Here is a 25009-nt window from a genome sequence, read left to right as displayed (position 1 = left end):
AAATAAATTTTAGATAAGAATAGCCTAACTTTGATAGCGTTACGAAGTATTTTTTTCAAACCAATGGCTTACCACACTCACCGTCTGTAATATCAGTTCGATCCGTCGGCAATCGTGACTAATAATAATCACTCGCTAGAATTTACGTGCTTCATCTTCCGCAGCTGTCCAGTCGAGAAAAAACGCCGCGTATCGCGAGTTTCGCTCGTTGCGCGCCGTGCCGGCTAATCTACAATGCAGCCAGCGGGCACAACGAAAATAAAAACGCTTTTGTGCGCGTTCTACGTAGACTGCGGTGACGCACGAGCGCGCGATCTCTCAGGCTGATTTTAGTCGAGCGTTATGTGCGTGCGTCAAACGATTCGACGATCCAAGCTCGTTAATGCTGCGGCAAGCTCGAGATTTTTCACAACTGGGCTCTCTATTTCAGCGATTTCGCGTTGGTAATGTCATTATTTCCGAAGCACGCTTCAAAGCACTTTGACTCTTGAAAGGTTATTGCATCTATTGGTATTCTGTAAAACAATCGTCTGATGTTACCGAATGATTTGTTTACCTTCTTGAAAATAAGTAAAATAAGTAATGGTGAAAAACGTCTTATAACAAAATATATTTCGTCGATAACGTATATGCTGCATCGGCTGCTATTAATCAAATAGGACCGTATTAGATCACCTTTGACCAACCGATATAATCCTTAACCAACTATAGATGATATGGAGATGAGATTGTGCATGTAATTATGCAGATAATTAGCGTCTTAGAAATATCCCTTCCTGTGCACGTATCGCGATAGAGTCTGGCTCAATAATCTTCATCGTTAGATAGAACCCAAGCCATATACATAATTAATCATTCAAGATCCTTATCGCTCAGATATATTCCAAGGCGAGTTGCTGAAAATACACGAAGCATTTTTTTACATCTGGTTATTGTTTCGCTCGCGAGGTTCGTGATTTTAGGCGGTCAATTGCCGCCTGTTTGCTTTTTTTAATGCCAGCGCGCTTATTTAAGGTGACATTAACTGCCGAATAAATCTCGACGTTGTTTTTTTTTCGTACTCCCGCTATTAATGCACACACACATATACACACTGAACTAGCTGGGCGGATGCTTTGAAAATGATATATCGGTGGCAAACAGTTGGGATTCTAAGCTCACTGCTTCAAGGACGAGCGTGGAAAAATTATTTCGCGATGCATAGATTAACGGCACGAAAAAAGTGAAGTATTTGTGGGCACATAATTGATTGTTTTATATGTAATTCCAATGCAGGTTATCTTCAAAATTTTTTTTATCGCTGCACTGTTAATTTCCGTCCAAAGCGTTACAAAGCGGTGTATTTATTCCTATTCACAATTCAATCAAGATAAAATTAAATATGGGATGCGATATTCAGTGTCGCAGATTGAAAATATAAACATACTTGCAATGTGTTCGTCGAATTGAAAATAGTGTAATTTACTGGCAAAGTTAAAATTACAAGGACTAAAATTAATATTACGACCCACGACTCGTCGTGGTAATTTACTGATAATAGTGTGAATTTGCATCAAACGCGAAGCAATAACGCACACTGTGTCAGGTTCAAGGCTCCCGCCGTATCATATCATCGAACACACCTCTCTAGCTGAGACTACTTCTGATATCGCCAGCCACATCAGCTTACTTCCCTTTCGACATCGCGCAGGAACTAACGTTAGGGGCGAGATTTTCTATTTACTTTGTCGCCGAGTATCCAGAACCAAACGTTCATATCGTCATTACTGTTAGGATACCACAAGCTCCGATGAGAAGCACCTTCGTTTAAATTCGTCATAACAAACGTAAAAACATTCATCATGGCTTCGGTTTGATAGAGCTATTGTAGCCATAAGCAAAGCGTATGTATTCTTCATTACCAAACTATCAAACTCTATAATACTGATAAAAGCTCTGTGCGTGTGCGTGCGTACGTGTGTGCGAGGGCGAGTGCTTGTGAATGACGTCATCAACTGTCGACTAAAATTACATGATTGGACCTTCTTCATTTTCGACATACATCTCTTTTCTTAAGTTAGCAATCATAAAACTACACAACATTTTAATAATACATCGCCCGAGTGAGCATGTGTTTATATATTGCCGTGTGAAATTGGTGATAATACTCGCCAAGGCTCATTAGACGCATTAAGCATGTGGTCGCGAAGCCAACTCTGGGGGATTACCTTGGATCGGGTCGCGCTCTACTCGCAAGCTTGCTGGCTCTAGCTTTGCTCCCCGACTCGCTCGGGGGACACCGCATTTATCTGGATATGTTCACTGGAATCCTTCACTACTCGACACATCCTTTTTATTTACTCACTGGTTTATTATCTGCTACGATGAACAAGCTGCGTTTGGTTTGAATATTAAAAGTAGAGTGGCGTGCCCGTTAATGCTCGAGGGATTGATCGAATAATAATATTTATCTTCCATTGTTCCAATGATGAATACACATTAATTTAAGGAGACATATAGAACTTATGTACATTAATTTTTTTAAATAAAAAATTTATGTATATTTTTGCATGAAAAGATGTTGAAGCAAGTTGCAACTTTATTTATTAACGTACATTTTGAAAAGACAATGCGTTGCAGCGACCACCGCTATGTAGCTATATTCATGGAATCACGTTTCCATCCACGAGGTTCACAAGCTAGTGCCCTCTCTATTTTTGCAGAAACTCAATCCTTTTATGAATGGCTGTTTCCTAAGTACCAATTTTCAGCTTAAGAATGTCGTTAGCGGCGGAAATTTATCGTAAAATTTTTATTGAAAGAGAAACAATAATTGGTGACATTAACGCAATACTTTGTTCCTCGTATACATACTGAGAATAAAGTTAGCAAAATGATCGTTATTCCATCAGGCTGCATCGCACGTACGTCGTACAAGCCAAACCGCAGTAATTTAGCATAACGACTTGCTTTTACTACGGACGTAAAAATGCATTATGGCGTTTTATTGCGACGCAGGATATACTTAAAAAAACTACGCGAGTTTGCGAAGCTTTTACTGGTTGTATTCAAGCGAACATTAATGCGCTTGGTTTTATTTCTTTGTAACTCTTTGTAATTGGTTATAATTCTTATTCGATAAACAAACTTGTTCACGCGCGAATAACAGTACGTTCCCTGAATAGTCAGACGAGAGCTGCAATTTAACGTAAATGTAGTATCGCGCCAGCATGATCTAGTAGGTATATGTTTTAATCGCGATTGCGATTAATCTTTAATTAAAACGTTTCTCTAACAGCCACAGTAATAATAACGATAAAAGTCGTTACTTTGATGTGCTTAGTTTGCTTTACCTACACCAGTGCTAACAACACATCAATCGATAACCGTCAAGTTTTCATCTCGATTGTGAAAGGATTGTAGAACGACAAGTCATTCAAACGATAATCTTTGATATACGCAGCTATTCAAAAATGCATATCATATTAATGTCGTATGATAACGTATAAAAACGACTAGTTTTACCAAGTGTTCAGGCACATTTAATACGTATCAGGAATTATTAGTTACAAACGACACGGATTCCGTATACCTGCAGGCTGACTCGCGAGCATCAATTTTGAAACTATACGGCGATACCAAAACTAGGTCGTTCAAATAGAACTTTTTGAATCGATATCGCGCGTAAATAATTGATTGTTTCCGAACGCAAAGTGCACGCTCCTAAAAATAACTAACAAATTATTTATAATTCAATGATCTGCACTCATTCAGATCGCAGCATTGCGTGCGTGTCGTAGGCGCGCTATTGTCTGCGCGCACTTTATGCATGCATAAACACAACAGTAGGTTTACAGCGGCTTTACTGTGTCACATACGCGCGCACGAAACACAGGAAGTATTAAAATAAGTATCCGCGTGTACTCGTACCACACGCTGACTTTATTCATACGCTTAACTTCGCATGTGCGACTTCGACACAAGAGTCGAAGAATATGTACACGAACAAGGTTGCGTGCGCGTATCTGATCCGTGAGGAATTTTATTGTATAAAAGTGATATTATACTGCATTTGTCGTAATGATTTGCCCAGAGGAACAAGCAAAGAGAAAAAGCAGATGGGTTCCTTGAATGGAAGAAAGTTCATACAGCTTACCTGTGTGTACGAACGTGTATCTTTATTTAGTCGAGATTTCTCTCTCGCTTGGCGACATCTTTGCGATATATAATTCTAAGGAAAAACAACTGCGTGTTATACTTTGTGACTCGAGAATAAACGCAGCTTTGCAAGAGTATCTGGCATCGCGTGTCGCGAGGTAACCCCGAGAAACTGTCTCTAAATTTACATTCCTTTTTTCATAATGTTTTCGAAAATGCATATCACGTTCTACTTGTTAACGATGATATTCGATAAGTCAATACCCGAAGCGTACCGCCGTCCATTGGGCACCTTTCAAAGGCTCGGCGTAAATTCCTGATCTCGGCCCTCCCCGAAAATTCCCCGGAGTCCTCCTCGAAGGAGACAAAGGCATCTTGCGACAAAAGGAGATGTCGAGCTTCGATACCAGCCCGACGGCGCGGCCTGTCTCGTGGTTTCTCTACATCACACGTGGGACACGTTGCTCGGCCTGATTTATGCATATCCGCGAGCGGACGCTGGCTATCTCGCAGCTTTCATCGTGGACCACCGCTACTCCTGGCCTATACCATCTTTTGCTTGCGTTGGCTCGACCTCGAAGGATGGGCGGCTGTCAGTTCTCCTTTTTTTTACTGAACTACTTTTGTGCCCGGCAACGTGTGATATGCTGAATATTGAATTTTTACGAGGTTGCGGGCTTACGTTATTTATCAAGAATTCAGGTTACAGAGGTCGCATGTTTTTAAATGCCTTGACAATTGAAAATAATTTTCATTGCAATATCAAGAGTATAACTAAACAATCTAGAAATTAATTTTAAATTGCTATTACTTTGCAATATAGGTTTTCAACCTCTATATGACATCATTCTTGCGATTTCAATGAAAAGTCGAGCAGAACCCTTTTCTTTAATTTAATTTATCTAGTTAAAGTCATGTTTGCCAGAATAAGTATTAACAACATAATTACAAACATATTTACAAGACCTACAACAATTTAACTTATACATACAATGCTTACATTACTTATACATAATATATTTACATATTGAAGCTATGTGTTACATCGAGCATATATATAGTGATTAACTTGAAGGTCAGATGAGTGCTTATATTTTAATTTCTATTTCTTTGATAAATTGGATTACTCGAGACATACTTTTTTATTATTTAGCATAGGACTCATGTCTGGCTTGAATTGAAATTTGGAGTGTTGCGTTTGGTATTTTAAGCATTTTATAAGGATGTGCTTAATGTTGATGCGCGATTTGCAGAGATTACATTCTGGGGGCTTATTTTTATTTCAAAGATACTGAGTAGTCAGTTATACTACAATGATTCTGAAATCCACTTTGAGTTTTGTCATGATATAGTTTGTTTCGTACATCCATTTCAGGCTTTTGTTGATAATTTTTTCTAATATCTTGGACATGCAACATGTCAAGGCAATTGGTCTGTAAATGTTTTAATTTGTTTTGCCTTTATTGCATTTCATTATTCATTGATACGACGTTAGATTTTTTCATGATTTTGGAAATATCTTATGTGATTAGATTTTGTTATAGATAGTTAGTAGGTATTTGTTTCAATCTGCTTAATGGCATTTCTATCTGACATGGTGTAAGTCATCGAGTTTTTTTTTTGTTTTTGTTTTTTTTAGGTAGGTAAACTATTGATGTTGCTACAGTTTCTAATGCTATGATTATTGGTAGTTGTTTGTTATATATATTGCTTTTTGCTAGAATTCTTACTCCCCTACTAGCTGCCAAATAATAAATTTTTATTTTGTTGTATAGCAGTTATAGTTTTTTATACTTATTGTTTGATTATTTCTAAGATTGGTTTTTTTAAACATATTATTTTTACCTTTTATTTGACGATTAATTTTGATAGTACAGTTGCGTACAAAAATGTCCGGCTAAAGATAATCCTAATAATGCATAAAGAATGCAAAGTGAAAACACAAATAAATATACCTCCGTAAAGTATTTTTATTATACTATCAAATCATGTAATCCAAACATGTATTTTAACAAATTTTTTTTTTATAACTATCCGGCTAACTACGAATTTGGCACTTACGCATAGAAATATAATAACATGAAAAAAAAACAACTGCAAATCGTATTAAATGTAACATAATCATTGATACTTTGTAGTTATGCCCTTAAAAGTTATCACGGTCACACATCAGTGAGGTGTCGATTAATAAGTTTCATAATTCTATCATGAAAGATATTTTTTCACTCTTCTTGAAGCTTTTTCCATAAAGCAGCTTTATTAGTATAATTTTGAGTTCCTAATTTTTATTTAAAACCCTGCCATACGTAGTTTATAGGATTGAAGTTCAAAGATTGACTTGGCCATTTTTAAACTCGAGTTTTGTTCTTTATAATGACTTGCTGAAGGAATTGTGATCGATGTTTTGAATCATAATCCTGCTGGAACATCCATCCTCTTGACATGTTATGACGAGCATAAGATAGCGTTTACTGTAATATAATATCCCTGTACACGGCAGAGTCCATGGTGCCCTCTATTTTTAATATCGAACCTATGCCTTTCTAAGAAAATGCACCCCATAGCATAGTGCTACCTCCACCATGTTTCACAGTCGTTATTTGATATCAGAAATAATATATACTACCTTCTGGTCGTCGTACATGTTTTCTACTATCATTTTCAAACAAATTAATTTTAGTTTCGTCCGAAAATAGCATCTAATTTCAGTTCTCAACAGTCTAGCTTTGATGTACCTTTACAAATTCTACTCTGGCCTTCTTATTTTTCTTACTAATAAGTGATTTCCTCACACCAACGCTTCCAAAAAGTTCCAATTCTCTCAGTTTGCGTGCAACAGTACTTTAACTTATGTTTGCTAAATTTTCTTCGTGTAATCCGCGTGCAATGATGACAGCATTCTTTTTCACTTCTGCAATAGCCTTTCTTTTAATCACTTTATCAATACGATTAATGTTTTTTTCGGCCTCTAAGAATATTTTTTATCTTAGAGAGTGTAAGCATTCTTGAATTTATTTATTATATTATTCACATTCCAAAATTTTAGCTATTTCTAAATAATAACGTGAAACTTTTTCTTCATTGTGCAATTTAATCACGACTTTTTGGATATCTAAAGACGTGGGCTACGGCATGTTTACTGATTGACACTAAATGTAACAGAAATCCAGCTCCAACGCTTTCACACCTTTGCAATCGATAATGTTAACAATGCGAAGCGAATTTTATCTATTTAATATTTGGTCGGATACTTATGAATAAGCAAAATATATTATTTTAGTTATAAAATTTAGTTAACAGTTCAAATAAATGTTTGGATCACATGTTTTGGTAGTATAATAAAAGTACTTAAAGAAGAAGGTATAAGTATTTGTATTTCCACCTTGCATTCTGTAATTAGTATTAATTTTTTAATCTGTTTATATTTCACTGTATTAATTTAGTTATATTGAAAATAATATTTCAATTCTATAGTGGATTAGGAGGGAAGACTTATTCAGAATCAGAGTTGATTGAAGATGTATTGGGAGTAAAATTTACTTCCGGTTTATTTATGCTTTTTAGTAATCAGGTGCAACGGTTTTTAAAGCTATTATATTATATTTTATATATATTATCTCTTACATTTGAATAAATATCTTCATTCATGAATTTCGTAAATGCTTAGATATCTTTATTGTAATTTATAATTAATTTCACTGGTTTTTTAGGTAATTTCTAGTAAGCTCTTGAATTGATTATAGTCGAGTAAGGTGTTACTATTGTCCAGGTAATCTCTAATGGGATGTAGTTTGTTAGCTAGATGATATTTGATTTTTTATCATCCATTTTAAATGTTTTAATTTTTTAGTTGTTTTTTTTCTCTATTGTAATAGTTCTTCGTGTTGACTCGGTTGGGACTCGGTTGAGCTTGTTTGTTTTTTGTGTTCATATTTATAGGTACTTTTAATTTAATATTATAGTGTTAGAGTATGTTGAAAAGTCATGAAATGTATTAGACTGTGAGGCTTACGAGTTGATGATTTTCTTGTTGTTGATATTAGAATTAGTAATAACATTTAAATGAGAGTTCGGAGTATCATTAGGTTGTGTGTTTACTTGTGTGGATGAGGATGATTTATCTGTATAATGTTTGGTTAGATGACCCTCAAGATAACATTTAAAGCATTTAAGAGTACCAGTCTTTATGTAGATGTATTAGTTAAGTAATTCATAACTAATTTAAAAAATATTATATACTTTGTTGAGATTGTCAAGGTGCACATATATTTATCTGTGAAAGTTGAGCACGCGGTGGTACTCTTTTTTGCTGATAGTAGCTTTTTGGATGGGTATTGGAGATACTTTTTTAATGTTGTGTTGTTTAAGTATATTTTCTAATATACTGTGCGGTACACTTAAACGTACATTAAAAAATATGATGTTTTTATTTTTCGAATTTAGAAGGCAGATCGTTATTTGATGAAGGACAATTGCGATTGTGTATTTATCGGTGATACTATTAACTAGGTCATTGCTCGATAAATATAGACACACGTGGTTATTAGAAATTCTTGAAGCAAATATAATTTTTTTAATTAACTATGTCACCCCTTGCGCGTGTGTAATATGTCATATTTGGATTACTGACAGAGTCGAGAATGATGTTTTGATCTCTTTTCGGGCATGACATTTTTCAGTGAAGTTTGCGTAGTATAAAATTAGTAAGTTATGGACAGTGAAGGTTGGGAATTATTTAGTATAAGTCTGTGGATTGCTGGTTAGCTATGTCTCCATGTTACAGTCGTGATCTACCTTGCGGGCATCTATTTATTTGGACTAGGCTTATAATTGAGTTATCGATTGCCAAGTAACTCGTGCCCAGATCAATATGGAAATACGTCTGATGGCACTAAATTCCATAGCATAGCTGAAAATCCTTTTAAGCTCTAAAATACAATAAAAATAAAAATAGCTTTTATCCTAACTAAACTCTGAATGACAGTTACACAACAGTCGAGTCACAATGCAAAAATCGAAAATATGTAACAGAAAAGAAAGAGATATCTACAAAAGATTTGCCGATCTAGCTTTTTTTCATGCGCGATAAACCACAAGAAGAATACCTGGATGTTCTAAATCAAAATCACATATGATTCGAAATGCGCTCGGCGAACACGAGGCTCGAAATATTACCTGCTCCTATCAATGATCTCAATTTCACATCGATATCCGCCACGTTGACAGATGCATGTATGTATCGTTCATTTTGCCTCGTGTATTCCAACAACCTGCCCTGTATATACAATACACGCTTCACCTCGGCAAATATCGAAAAATCACTTTCAAGTTATTGCTCCAATTCTTGTTTAGTATCAACTACACTGCACGTCGTTGTCGTCGTGGTAGCTTACTCCGCAGATTTTCCGGAGAAAATCTTTCTTTCTTCCGTTCTATTTTGCGTTTATATGAAATCCTTAGACGGAAACTCCGTGGCGAGCTTATGTGTACTGTCTCTTTTCTGTTAAGTTTATTGAAAATCATCTTGCCTACCGCTATATTTTTCCAACGTTTTTTTCGCAGTATAAAAATCACAATCTAAATAAATTTGTCGACTTTATTAAATTACGATGTTTGCATTTCTGAAAAAATAATATCAAACTTAATTCAAACGAAGTATTTTTTATTAATACAATTCCGTGATATACACATAGATATGCACACTGCTTAGAAGGCCACAATAAACTCGTAAACTTTGCGGCTCATTGTAACTAGTAAACAAGCTGTTGAAGCGACAGGAGAAGCAAAAACCTCGGAGCTCACACAAAGGCTGAGAATTTGCAATGAGTCGTGCGAAGGGGAGGAGAGCTTGTGATTAACTATCTTTTTAATCGAAACAATTTCGCGGACCCTTACTCATGAGTTGGAAGCTGGCCAAGCACTCCGATAAATTGGCCCCAACGCGCTAACGGAAACAAGAAGTTCCGCGCGCCGCTTGAATTGGATCAGGTCACCTCTCATCGCGGCAATCGCAATGCGTAGGAAACTTATAACTCAACAATTTTCCTCCCGCGAGACTTGAAAATTATTTTCGTTACCATCTAGCTTAGGCTTCCAAAATTTCTATTAAACTTGTTCTCAGAATAATAGAGATAACTTTCAAAGTAGATTTTAATTTTTTTCTAACTGTTAAGATTTTAGATGCATAATACGCGATGGCAAGTCGAACGTATCATCTCACTCCTAACATATACCTTTCGCATCGTGTACATAAGATACAGTTTCGAGCTTTAACTTCATCAAAGTTTTATAATTTCTTCATTTTAAAGAAAAACTTCATCTCATTTCTCAAGTGCATCGGCAGTCAAGATACGAGAATAATAAACTAATTCGTGAATTAGTTTTCTAAGTTAGACGTATTCGTTGACTGACTGTGCACCAACATAAGAATCGAATCAATTTCGGTCGTTCAAAAGCCGGCATAAATTACGCGCAACATTAAAACGAACATTTTGAGCAAAAGAATAACCGTCTGAATATTCCTTACTCTTATTTAAGAGCAGGCCGCATCGGTCACTCCAATATTCCAAGCTAAATTCACACGAATGGACTTGGAATATTATCATCCATGCGATTAATTAGCGAATCTCGCTCTGACTGTGTTTTCGATTTTTCATTGTATTTTTTTCTTGCCCGCCGACTGGCACATTTGCATAAGGAAAACAAATGCGCCGCACGAGAGGAGTAAAAGTTAGCAGCGCGGCACGTATTTTATAAATGAATTTAGCAAGCCAAAGCAACTCGCTTTTCGGCCAAGTCAGATGAAGAGAAGTTTGTCCGACTTTGTAAAGCAAGGATAACTGTAGAAGTCGTAAAATTTTGACGAACGCCGAAGATTCATTGCGTTCCATTCTTCGAGCGCGTGCGTTGAAGGCTCCGGCCAATCAAGCAAATACATTGTGCGCGTAAATCAAGCGAGTTTGCCTCATCGCCTCTGCATCAGGGTTGTTTGTCAAGCGCTCAACAAGTTACGTTAATTCTGCTTAAGCTGTAGAGGTGAATTTGCAAATAACGATTGATCAGCTGAAACGAGAAGTCGTAACGAGAAATAGGAGTGATCCCGAAAAGCTCATGACCTATAGCACAAAGCGGCCGAAAAGTTGCGCGCCAAAGGAGCAGAGAAAAAAAAAAGAGTGTGCGCCCGACGTAAAAGTATAAAGTTCATTGAGTTTCTTTGGCTGCGCAAGCTGAGCCGGAAGGAAGTAAGTTTGCACGGGGTGGGAGTGCGAATGGCTCCCGACAGTAGCAGAAGGCAAACAAAAGGAGAGAAGAATATTCGCAAATGGGCGAAAACACGTGAAAGCTTGAGTGAATGGAAAGTACGTAAAGAAGCGAAGAGAAAATAAGCCAGACAAAGAGACACAAGCTCTTGCACAATGAAATGGAAGAAGCTTTGCTTGGCGGCGGCGGTGTCGTTGAGAACGATAAGATGTAAGGAAAACGAAAAACCGCGAGGTCTTGCCCTTTACCTCCTCTTCTCGTTTTGGGAATAAGGGATGCGGCAAGCTCTCCTTTTTCCTTCGCTATCTCTCACCCTCCCTCTATTTCTCTCGTGTACAACGTGAAAGGAGAATCCAAGCATTAATTCGATCCGCCAACGCGATACCCCAGGCCAGCAAGTTAAGTGCTCTTTGATGCATATCGCGTAAATTGGATTTTTATTTCAACGGCTGTTTATGTCGTCCTCTCTTCGAATTTCTATCACTTTCTGATATATTATATAAAAGGTATAATCCTAAGCGTTTAGATTGTCACTCTACATTGGATTGTAAACCAATGAGCAATTAGGCTAGAAAAAATAAATGATCAATTACACAGGCACACAAAAAAAATAGGTTGTCTGTATCAAAAACGACATACGTATATTCGTCATGTTATCGAAACTATGCTAGACAAACTGAAAGTAACAAGAGGCTCACCTATTATACCGCTACAATAACCAAAGTTGGATACGAGTATGTAGGTAATTGGTATCAACAAACATAAGTGAAACCCGAAGACAGAAAAAATACCCGATACTTTCAAAATCAATTATGAAGAAGTAAACTATTTCATATACGCTAACATAGATTCAATTAAATGCTTCTCTTGCAACCTAGAAAACCAGCGAGCGAAAAATTGTACAGACACTGCAGCTAACATTAACATTAAAAATATCGAAACCAATATGGACGACAAGCTAAGTACTAATGAATTTACACTAACTAACGCGTCGGACAACATCATACCTACATTGAAAAGACAGCGCTTAGAAATAAGCTCTAATGATTCTTAAAGTGAATTTCCCAAATTCAACCCGATCAATTCATCAAAGTCATACATGAACAGAAGCGAGAACTCGGCAATTCAAACCCAATATAACAAAATAAAACAATTACTACAGAATTGTCTCGCCCAAACGTAAATAAAATAAGCAACGCTAAAATCCAACAAGACAACATTAATGACGAGCTAGACGAAAAATGATACAGCATCAAAGATTACTTGAACTCCGCTAATGTACTACTGAATTACAACCAATTCAAAAGTCTCTTCGATAAAACATAAAAAGTAAGACAACCCTTAGAAATAATGAAGCAATACATCAATGACCCGGATAAAGTTAAGGTATTTATCAAAGAAGACATCTATCGGAACGTTGGTAACACTAGTATAAAAAATCGTTGCACTAGATTACTAAAAAGTATCGAGAGAGAGAGAGAGAGAAAGAGAGAGAGAGAGAGAGAGAGAGAGAGAGAGAGAGAGAGAGAGAGCTACCGAACTCTAACCTAACCCGCCAACTCCAACACCTACTAATTTCTACTCCGATCTTGAAGCTACATATACTAAATGTGGTGAAAATTATTTAATGGAATTTAAATAATCTATCACAACAATTCGGTTACTTCCAGTCCCTCATATGTAAAGAAAATGCAGATATTGTTTGTTTACAAGAAAGAAATCTTAAAGGCAACGATAAAGCTAAAATTAAAAAATTTACATGTTACAACCAAAACAAATAAGATTGCATAAACGGTAGTGGAGGAGTATGCATCCTAATGAAAGAATGTTTCTATAGTCAAGAAAACGTTCTCAGTGAAAGCAAAATACTACCCTACATCTCAAACAGAAAAAATAAACATAAATTACGCAATAAAAATTTTACACTCGTCAAAAAATCAAAGTTTCGTATTAAAAAACTGCCGTATATACGACGAAAACAAACACCAACAAAAAAAACTGTTTTACTACCAAGCCTATAAATATCTTATCAATTATAAAATAAACTACGACAAATTTCTTATATATTTAATCTCATACTCAAACCAAACTTCTATAATATAGGAAGATAAATTAACACCAGTTCAATCAGCAAACCCAATCGAGAAATGTTAGGGTGAGAAGGACTGAGAGTGGAAGTTTTAAAACATTTGATATAAGAACGCCGGATTTATTCAACTCACAATAAATTAGCTTAAATATAACAAATAAACCGGAACGCTCGGAACCAAAGTAAGATTGCAATTAAAAACTAACGGTACAAATTGCATTTATAAAGGTTTGAAATCTCAATCGTAAACTGAGTTAGTTAAAATTAAGAAATGATTAACTTTATGTCGGCTCGGAAATCGTATCTCTAAATTTTACAAAGGTATAGTTGACGGAAGTACAATTAATAGAGTATGATTAACGCACGCGTGCTCAACGATAAGCGACTTGCCTTGTCAGAGCCTGATCTAGAAAGAATGAAACGCATCGCCGCGCCAGCTGAGTCCGAGGCAAAAAAAATTTTTTTCTTATCTCAATTCCCTTTCCTCGCACGAAGGTCGAAGGCGTAAACTTCTTGACCTCATGGTTCATGAATGGGGTTTCATTATTCACGTATCAACTGCTCCTTTCTCTGTTTGATTGGCTCGAGTCGAAGTCTGTGATGATTCCGACCGTGCGCTAAAGATTGTGCCGTGTTTTGGTGGCTCGTGTTGCGTTGTTTGATATTACCGGCTTTCGGCTCAAACAACGGGGTGACGGACGCTCAATGTCCGTCGTCGGCAATCAGTTTTGAAAGGTAACCTTTCAACCAATCTGATTGCCACAATGCATTTGCCATCTTTTTTAGCGATGTATGCATTTTGGCGAGTTTGGAAGCAGTGATCGTAGCAATGTTAAATAGTAAAATCTGATTCCAAATCGCAACTCAGCTTGATACGGCGCACGCCTCTCTCACACACTCATTTCAAGTAAACAATATTCGAGTTAAGTTTCGAGTTTCGAAGAGGCTGTAATTGAATTTAACAACAAAGGGACCAACCGACAAATATCGGCAGATAAGAGATTCTTTTAGAAATGAGAGTGTCGATGCCGCTACGCATGGTCACTCGATCTTGATTTCGAGTTCGATATCACACGCGCGCATCGATTAGCAAAACAGTCCGCGGCGTAATGAAATGATCTAAGCGCAATGTCTTTGTCCAAAAATTCTGTGAGAGCATATTTCAAAATATATCCGTAACAAGAAAGTTGCAACCAAATCCAACTCTTTTCGAATCATAATCACATATTTACTCAGATCATTTCTATGAACAATAGCATTGGAGCCAACGCTATCCTACTCAATCAAAAAAAATTTTTATTAAAGTTTCCAAAATACTACGGACTTCAATCAGCATGCGAAATATTTATTCTACACATACGAAACAATATAGATCTTACAGTAATACACTTATCAGCAATAAAACTGACCAAATAACTCCAATACTCACATTCACAAAACACTATTATTCAGCATATCATAAATATACTGACCAACATAAATGGAAAAATAGAAATACGACCAGCAATATGACCAGCAATAGACAAAAGACAAAAGACACTGACAACATGTAAACTCAAAACGCAGCATTACTGATCTACCAACTAATATTCCCCAATGTGAGTACAAAATTAACAAAACTATTGGCCTCAGAAAGATAAACTACAAAATTAACAACGAAAATAACCACAACTGGACAGATAACTTAAGTAACTGTTTAAAAAATAAAGAACAATAAAGAACAGCTTAAAAAAAAAATAAAGAACAATAATTTTTAAATAAATTTTGCAAATAATTTCAACGGAAGAGAACGAATCATAATAACTAGACTTAGAATCAGATACACATCACTAACACATTAGCACCTCCTAAACAAAAAAGAACCCCCAGTATATGGAAATGTCTAACTAAACTAAACACCAATCATATACTAATACAATGCCCAGAATACCAAAATGAACGCAAAAGGTATAAATTATCGAGTGATATAAGCATTGTCGTTAATTACATACAACAATGTCAAAATGTCAAATATCTCCAAGAAATAAAACTAGCAAGCAAACTGCAATAACCCGATAAATCGTACAAACATTACTATCACTATTATTTGTACTCCTTATGAATAAATCGATGTAAATAATCATACCTTGTACTTTATACTCACCAAGTCAATAACTGTTGTAATTAATCATCTCTATTAATAATATTATATATTGAACTGCTATTTGTATCACTATACCACTGTCGCTCATACCCTCCCAGAGGGATGCGACAATAAATAAATGAAAAAAAACAATGTTCGATTCTTTATTTCGTTAAATAAAATAAGGAGAGTTAGAAATGAACTCTTCAAAATTTAAAGTGTGCTTCGAAGAGAAAACACTTGCAATGAATACATGAATAACTTCCACTTTCAATGAACTTGTGAGCTTAAACTGTTGTTAGTTAGTTAAAATTTGAAGTAGTCGTTATGCACATATTTATAAGAAAAACAATACAATTCATTCTAAAAGTATTAATTAACAAGTACCTTCGTTATTTCGTTAAATTAGTTTCATTTCTTGGCGCAAAAATTGTTATAACAATTTTACGCAACATACGAGTAACATGTGAAAATAAAAATGTATCTTCATTAAAAAAAAATCTGTTGTGCAACGAACACAAAGTTTGAAGAAAGAGAAGAAAAGGAGAGATGGTGTTCAACGCTCATAATATCCCGGCAATCGTCTCGCGACAATTAAGCTCAACACATAATTCCGCTAAAAGCGCTGCGTGCACGCTAAAGCGGCCTGTTAGTTTCAACTTGCTAGGAGAGGAAAAAAGCGCATGTGCGCGCGCGCGCGCGCGCGCGTGTGTGTGTGTGTACATACATAGGTGTGCGCACGCGTGTGGTTCTGTGTGTAATATATATAAGACGGACGCGGAAAATCCTTTCTGTGTCAAAAGGTCGCCGGCAATTAACAAATCCGCATTATTCTCGTTGCAAAGTGACCCGAATTAAAACAACGAAAAAGGACTTTTTTCCTTTCTCGGCAACTCTTTCATTCTACAATGAACACTTGAAATGTCGTTTGCGCACTCTTAATTTCAACCCATTTTACTCAGAAATCAAAATGGCTCAGATTTTTTTTCAGCTTGTAGAGAAGGTCACTGCACCTACGTAACTTTTTTTTTCGTTGTACTGTACTTTCCTCGAGTAAGAAAGATGCAGAATTACAAGAAATAAAAATCAGGAACTGGTGCAAACAACCGTGTACATAATTTTTAAAACGCTAATTAGCCAAGACAAGATGATCCATCTAACTGCTATTGAGCAAGCCGAACTCTCAAATTTCCCTCTCCTACGCTTTCTCTCTCTTTCTCTCTCTCACTCAGCCTAATGACCGTAGGTATGGCCTTTTCCGGCTAATAGTCAGTTCGCCGGATTATCTTACTCTCCGTTTACATTCTTTGCGAGTTCTGTCAGTGCTGCTGTGAAATATTCTTTTCCAATATGTCAGTACAGACGTCTAATTTTAGCGATGAGAACATTTTGACACACAAGTGACACATAAGTCACATTTTGTAATGTGACCATCTATGGACATGCTTATAAATGGGAGACAGTGGCTTGCCATATCCCCCTTTTACAGAAATTACTTGTCAGTTATAAGTTATAATGATTTTCAAAGTATATAATCGTCACTTAATAATTACATTTTCTTCTCGTCTTACAGACTTTCATTTTCTCAATTTTTCATATTGTTAAGCTCTTGTGCTCTCTTGTTTGCTTTTTACCAGACTCTCCCTTTCCACAAAGCAGAAAAAAATCTTTAGGATTTGGCAATTTCAACGAAAGTGTACAACATCTGGACGGGTGTGACTTGTTAGCGTGTGTCGAGTAAATTTCGAGAGATTAAGGGGCCCGGTCATAAATTTGCTCGAGTTTTCGGGTGTCGCGGCGGTCGTCCGAGCCGTCATAAAATTAAGTATCGAGTGATTTGAGGGTTTCTAATTATTGACGAAACCGGGGAGAAAAACAAAAGACATGAGAAAATGACGTTTGAAGGCGGTCTGTTAATGTTCGCACATGCGGGAAATCCGAGATATTTTGAGCGAAGCGCGAACATATGCAAAAGTTGACGACTTTTTTGATAGATTAACTGAGGTGTTTCATGAGGTGTTTCATTTTAGAGACAAAGTTTACAAAAAGACGATAATAAATAAATAAATGCGAGGAACGAAACGTAGCACGCGCGTCGAGCGACGGAGGGAACAAGAAAAAAGTGTAGCTTAGAGAAAGAACGATGTTAAGAAAGCGCCCTGTTATTTTCTTTCCTGCAGTGACATGTCTGTTTCTTCAACTTATGTTTTCTTTGTATTCCCTGAACATCTCACGGCTTGTCTTCTTCCCTTTTCTCGATTTTTTTCTTTCTCTTCGCTCTTACTCTCTTAACTCTTATTCAACTGAAAATAGTTGTAGTGCTGCGGAGTTAACTGTCGGCCGACAATATCGATTACGAGCTGTTTGAGTATTTTTCCTAGGCAAAACCTTTCGCTGCAGCCGAGACAAATTTATGTAACGTTTTAAGTGTTTGACTGTAAAAGTAAGTTTACTTTTTGTGTAACCTGTACTGCTCTATACTAGCGTTTTTCGTGATTTGTAAATATCCTATTACTGAAATAATAAACTTTAAAAAATAAACCTCAATGAATGAAAACTATCTCTTTTAAATATTTATAACTATCTATTTAAAACTCTTTCAAATAGATGGCTTATTATACGGCCTAATAAAATGAACATTACAGACTAATAAATCTACTCAAACGTTCAATAGAATTAAACGAAATAGAAATAATGATGTGTTATAGTAAGAATAAATGATTATCTTCTTTTTAGTTTTTGTAATGAAAGGCATGAAAGGCAAGAAAGGTTCAAAAATTCAATCAACCTGAAATTTGAAGTGATTAAAAATCATATTAATTCTGTCATAATCAAAAAATAAATTTGTAACGGAAATCATGAATACATTTTTTTAGAGACGTTAAAGAAGTAAATACTAATATTTAATAAAATCATTCAACTATGAAATTAGTATTATTAGAATGAAAAATAGAGTGAAAAAAGACTTTCTTCGACTACCAAAATCCGACGATCGAATCTTTTAAGTTATTTTAAAAAGATATCAATCAATCAAAATTAAAATTGACTCAAATAGATGAGACCAATGAAAATCACGTACTAAAAAGATCCAATGCACTTTGTTTTCTATTCGGCAGATAATCAGCTACGACTCGTCACGAGGTGGCGTGTCGGTGGTGACGGAGAAAGGAAACAGCACGTCGAGCTCGCTACTGGTCCAGCAGGCCAAGCCAACGGACTCGGGTAGATACACGTGCAATCCCAGCAACGCCCAGCCCAAGTCCATTACTGTGCACGTACTCAACGGTGAGTGGTCCTTTCCTGAGTCTCTTGTTTGTACGTCCACTTAAAACCACTCCATTTTTCCTCAATAGCTTGGCTGCGGATCGCGCTTCCAACCAATGTTTACTAAAACTTAATTTCAATCGACGTTCACTCTCCCCTTTTCCCGTTTTTCCTTCCCTCAAGTTTGTTTGCATTGATGAGTGCTTGATTGATTTACATAATCCATTGGAAGCGGATTCCCGGGAACAGCTATACTTACCAACATTTCAATATAATTTGTTTACTGTCACAAAGTAACTGTTGAACGGTAAAAAATCACAAACTTTGAAAAACTTTCGGTTTTTCTCAAGTCAAACGTAAAATCAGGACTTGTTGAAATGGAAAAACCATTTGATCTTTTGACGTCATGCACTTTATGGCTTATTTCGAAACACGCGAGAGTAAGTACAATTCAGAAATCGCAAAGTGGGAAATAACACAGCGACACGTAGCAGTTAGATACAATTGCCATTTACCCTTTGTCTACATCTTTCTAACGCACCAAAAAATACACACATTTCTTGTGTCAAACATGACTGGATAAAGTTTTAAAGTTTAAAGTCGACGTCTCCAAAACATAACAGCAATGTGTAGCTGCTTGTTGGGCAAAAAAACTTAGGCAGGTTCTACTATTGCTCAGCCTCGGGTCCACGTTAACAATGCATTTACACAACTCGCAAGAAACTTGCTACAGTATCTGCTAAAGACCTTTGTAACTCGCCGCAGAAGAAAATATAGTAAATTGCAAATACTTTTTATCGCGTCGACAAAATAATTACAATAATGTTGATATACTACGTTTTCGAATACACGTTTGTAAAATCGTGTACTGAATAGATTTGTCAGCAGTTCTTTCATTGCCCATTGGATAGAGCTTGATGCACAATATTTACTTATTAATTGAAATGTTTTTTGAAATCAAAATAAGTCATTAGCTTGTGCTCGTGGAAAATAGGAATGTTTGCTGATTATATTTCTGTACGTTTAGCATCCGTGGAGCCGTTCCATCCGAAACGCGAAACAAATCAAATAACAAACTGATGTGGTGTAGACAAATCATGAATATTAAGTGATATAAATTGCTTTCGATAAAATTAAGTGATTGTTTCCGTGCCACTGACCGTAAAATGAAATAATTCTTAAAAAACTACTCTCGCACGTGCTGTTTTTATTAATACTACGTCGTAAAATGTGCTGTGATCAGCTTTTATATACGGAGGACTTAAGTGTGGCCCCTTGTTTCAGGAGAGTACCCCGCGGCAATGCAGCACGGCGGTCAAGCCCATCAGCCCCGACTTTATTCGCTGTTACTCTGCCTCTGCCTGCTACTCTACTAAAACGTCGCAGGACGACGACGACTCACGACAACACGGCGGCCGGCGACTGCATCAACGCATACGAGCGAGAGACTATTTATTACTAAATGGTGATGATCGACAAAAGTGACGATACAATTTATTTCTATCTTCAGTTATCTAGCAATATGTAAAGAAAGCAAAGAGTGGTCCGAGATGATCTTTTACGTATCCTACGATGCTTAATTTGCATTTAAGTAGTACAGTCTGCGTTAGGTCAGGCACGACTTTTTAAAAAAATGTGAGAAAATAATTATAACGACTGTTAAAAAATTCTGACAAGCCACGATAATGCTTAAGTAAAATTTACGTTCGATAATAATCAATAAATAAATGAATCGATAAATATTGTTACACTCAAGTGTTGTCTACGTTCAAAAGCTACTGCCTCTCTAAATGATTCTATGAATGCCCATGCAATATCATAATTTGAGAAAGTATAAGATATCATGTGAAAGCACTTCTCTAGTTAAATTAAGGAGATTTCGTAACTTAACTGGGCGCGAGGTGAGAGGTGTGCATCTGATTCTCACCGCGCGTGCCACGCCGCACCCCCGTGTAACCGACACACCCGAGTTTTCGTTCATGTTCCAATCGAATATTTACGATTTTTAATCGCGACCTCAGTTCAAGCATTGAATTTAGCTTTATTTTATATATACGTATATATTTTTTTAACATTCTGTGCATGTTTTCTGAGTTTGCACTTTAAATCAATTACTTCTAACGCCGCATCTCCCACGAGGGCCCGTGTTTAAGAGCTGAATTTTTCGATTGCTTTTTTTTAGCATTTTGGTGGCAATAAATATTTTTAAATATACACAGATGTTTTTCTCGTGCTTCAGTCTATTATAAATTTTAATTTTATCTCGATCTGCGTATTTTGTTGTGACTCGTGAACCTTCTTAATTGATTGCTTAGTTCATTTAATTAAATTTTTAATTAATTCTCTTGAACGCAATTACGGTACTACGAGAAATAACTTTAAATTACAGCAAATATTAAAAAAAGAAAGAAAAACGTAACGCACTAAAAAAGTGCTTATTTCACTAAAGTTCAATGTTCTCTTGGCATTCCCTTGTGTCAAAAGTCGTCTCGGAAAATTAAGCTTCGACGACGACCAGCAGCGAATCGTGACGCAGCAATCGTCGTCGTCGTCGTCGCGTAATTTCGATCTGTCGACGTGATCATGCGCGCGCGCGCGCAACCTTTTGCCTTCTCTCTCTCTCTCTCTCTCTCTCCTCCGAAGATATAAGGATACTTAAGCTCGTTGGCGTGGAAAAAGCGCTGAGCGTCGGTGTGAATCGTAATCGGCGTTTTTCACGCCTGCCCGACTTAAGAGTCTTCTCGCTGCTGCTACGCGAGTGAAAGAGAGAGGCAGAGAGTTGGCGTCTTTCGACTTTGCAATGCAAAGCGATTCATTCGAAAAATTGGCTGTGCGCGCGAGGGAAAATTCGTTAATTAAAAGCCCCTCTCCGCTAGCGCCGTTTTTATTTTCTTCAAAGAGAAAGCGGAAAAGTATAACAATAAAAGAACTATAATTTAAAAATAAAAAAAGGACTTTTTTCCAGGCTAACTGGCTGTTCATAGTAGTAACAACGCTGGCGATTACTTTATGCCAACACTCTCTCAGTCGTATTTCTTGCCGTTATAGCTGTGGGAATGACTGCCAATTCTAATAAATTCCCCTTTGGAAAATAACGCGCTTTAATGAATTCCACCTTGTGGATTGGTCCAAAAAACCTCTCGTGGTGTACACATACACACACATACATAACTGCCCGACTGCACGACTGTTAAGCAGAAAATAGCCAGCTACACCGAAGTTATATTCCCCGGGACGGGACATTCAATATTTCCTGGTCGACTATCGATCCCACGAGAAACCCGATTTTCACAACCGTAAAATTACCAGATTTCGCGCGCGCTTCGTCGATATTTTGCAATCCTGACAATCCTGCCCATCAGGATTTTTATCTCGCGCTCTTTTAAACGCGCCTAATTGCGTGGAATTCGGTCACAACAAATCTTCTTTGACGTTATTTTCAATCAAAATTATATGAAGCCGTACAATTTTGATCGAAACGAACGACCAATGAAAGTGGATACGAAGCATATGTATACTATTTGTTGATTGTCAAGTCAATTTTTTCAGTAAAAATTCAACTATAGCACAGAGAGTAACTTTTTCTACGTACATTAATTTACAACGTAAGCCGTTTGAAAAATAGCATTACCAAACATTTTTTACTTGTGTAAATTAAGGCGATTGTGCACCTTTCTATAACATTATCCATTATAATAATTTTTAATAAGCATTTCGGTGATAAAAACAATATTTAAATATTCAAGAACATTTTTGTCATACTTTAATCTATTACAGATCTTAATTTTGTCTCAATCTTAAGCCGATGTATTCAAAATAAAAGCCAAAAAGAAAGAAACAAACATTCGATCGTTCGAAGAAAAAAGAGGTTCTCGCTAATGACATCCAATTTACTAAGATTGTTAAGTTTGATATGTGTCGAAGGCAGTCAAAATGAATGCGGTGCAAAAGAAAAAAAGATCGACAAGTTTCGTTGGCAGTGGCTTTTCACAGTCGATATAGATAAAGCGCGAGTGAGCCTTGGTGCCATTAAAACGTAACGAGCTTAGTTTAGCAGGTCTCACGGATCATCTCTCTAGCGGAAAAACGAAAAAATTTTCGGCGAAAAATCGAATAACAATATTTGCCCGCGGAGATTGCAAAGCGTCATCATTTTTTTTCAACTTTTAAATTGTTAAAAAAAAAAAAGAAAATGAGGGTCGAGATGGACATTTTTCATTAGGTACCTGACAGTGCTTAATCACCTATGTAATATAGAACAGCCGATGCTCGTTATCGCATTTCGCAGTCGTGCCGAGAAAATGGAGGTTTATAATCTCGTGTGCGAAAAATCATTTGCAGAGATTAACTCGTGTAAATATGTACTTAAAAATGGAAAAAAGTTACTTAGAACGTAAGAGAATTGTGGTGAGAATGTAATATGATGAGAGTGACATAATCGTTTAAATTGTTTCTTATGAATGGACAATATGCTGTGCTATAAAACGCCTATACACATATATATACACACACACATATATCTATGTATATATATGTGTGTGTGTATATGTATATATAACAAAGTCGTTTTCACACCATGATTCTTTTTTATGTTATTGCAAATTTTTGACCAAGCATTCACCTATTTAATTAATGTTGTATGCTTGTAGGCGAGAGACAAGTATTAATATTATATTTGCGTCATGGAATCACAAATATTTGAGCCTCTAATTGTTTACTAATTCGATAATATTACTGTATAATCCTACTTGATTAAGCTTTAAAACAATCATACTTTGTTTTTCTATGGTAGTATTGTTCAAACTTTTTTGTGGAAATCAGTGGCCCAGATTGTTGCATTTTCAAATAACAAAAAAAAGTATAAAGAAAAGGTGTAAAATAAATGAATTAGTGTGAGTGCGATCGATCGAATTTTATGGTTAAAGCGTGTATGTCATGTAAAAAAGTATTAAAAACAAAGCGCGAAGAAGGAAAAAAGTGTGCGTGTATATGAATGATGTGTGAACAAATACGACATATAAAATAAAAGAAAAAAGGAAAGAAATCGACGATTCGAATAGGTAAAGTAAAAATCCAATGGGACGAAAAATGCCCCGATATATAATCTTTAATGTACCAATATCAGTATAAATACTATCGCGTACCCCCTGACCGTATTAAGGATAATAACTGTATTCGCATTTATTGTCAAACTTACCTACAGCCTAGTCAGTGTGCAAACCATAAAAAAAGGTGTGAGACACGTGTCTCATAAACCCTAAAGTGTCGTCAAACAAAAAAAATGAATAAATAAATAAATCACAATCACAAAAGTCTGGAAAAAAATAATGTGAACACACAAAAATCTACCAAGTTATAAGCGAGAAACTAAGCTAGATTTTAAACAGCAAAAAAAAAACGCAAGCGAAACTATCGATTATCAAATGCTGTACATCATTTCTGCTTCCTTTTACGTCGATGTTATTTTAATCATTGAAAAAAAAAATTGTGTAGTTTTTAAGGTTCATTTGGAGGACGACTATTTTCTCTGTCGATTAAGTTTTTTAATATAAGTGTACAGTTTATTTTTTCATTAAATATACATGTACTCATGATTGAAACTCATTTATATAACAATTGTACACTTCATTCGAATGAACGCAGATGTAAAATGAGATACTACGATAAAATACTAAAAAAAATGTGCTTAAAGGTATTTGTAAAATTCTATCAACATAGGAAAAGTTTAAATAAAAGATGGATCTCACTTACGTTAATTGGTTTTATTTATCTATACTTGCACATTCCGATCAATTATCCAATTTCAATAGAAATTAAATATAAAATTTTTATTTTATTTTATTTCCTCAAGTATATTTGCTTTATTCAAAATCATGAATTTATAAAAATATTTTGCTAAATAAATATTTTTTTATTGCTATTTTCTCCTAATGTAGGATGGTAAGTACAAGGTAAATGCATATCTTTTTGCATAACATTAAGCGTCTAGAAATCCATATGTTATGGGAATGTTTAAATAATTGATTTTAGGTATAACTTCGGTCCTCTTCGAACTAAGTTTTCAGACTAGCTCTTCAATTTTAAGAATTGATAATTTTTTAATATCAAATTGGCACTAACATAAATAAGTAATTATA

General features: G+C 35.9%; 1 protein-coding gene across 7 annotated transcripts in view; it reads left to right on the top strand.

Annotated features, from left to right (window-relative positions):
- Window positions 1-24607, top strand: part of LOC131673540 (zwei Ig domain protein zig-8-like) — a 105338-nt gene extending 80731 nt beyond the window's left edge. For 5 of the 7 annotated variants that reach the window (XM_058951594.1, XM_058951589.1, XM_058951592.1 and 2 more), the window contains 2 exons: window positions 18725-18893; window positions 20157-24607. In XM_058951594.1, coding sequence (XP_058807577.1) covers window positions 18725-18893; window positions 20157-20248 — 261 coding nt within the window. In that variant the 3' untranslated portion in view covers window positions 20249-24607. The remainder of the gene's footprint in view (window positions 1-18724; window positions 18894-20156) is intronic. The other 2 variants (XM_058951595.1, XM_058951593.1) reach the window with 1 other exon arrangement.
- The last annotated feature ends 402 nt before the right edge of the window (window positions 24608-25009 follow it).

The sequence above is a fragment of the Phymastichus coffea genome, unplaced genomic scaffold (assembly GCF_024137745.1).
Source record: "Phymastichus coffea isolate CEN01 unplaced genomic scaffold, Cenicafe_Pcof_1.1 PCOF00183, whole genome shotgun sequence".
Taxonomy (NCBI): domain Eukaryota; kingdom Metazoa; phylum Arthropoda; class Insecta; order Hymenoptera; family Eulophidae; genus Phymastichus; species Phymastichus coffea.
The sequence above is the reverse complement of the archived record's forward strand: the minus strand, read 5'-3'. Positions and strand labels throughout refer to the sequence as shown.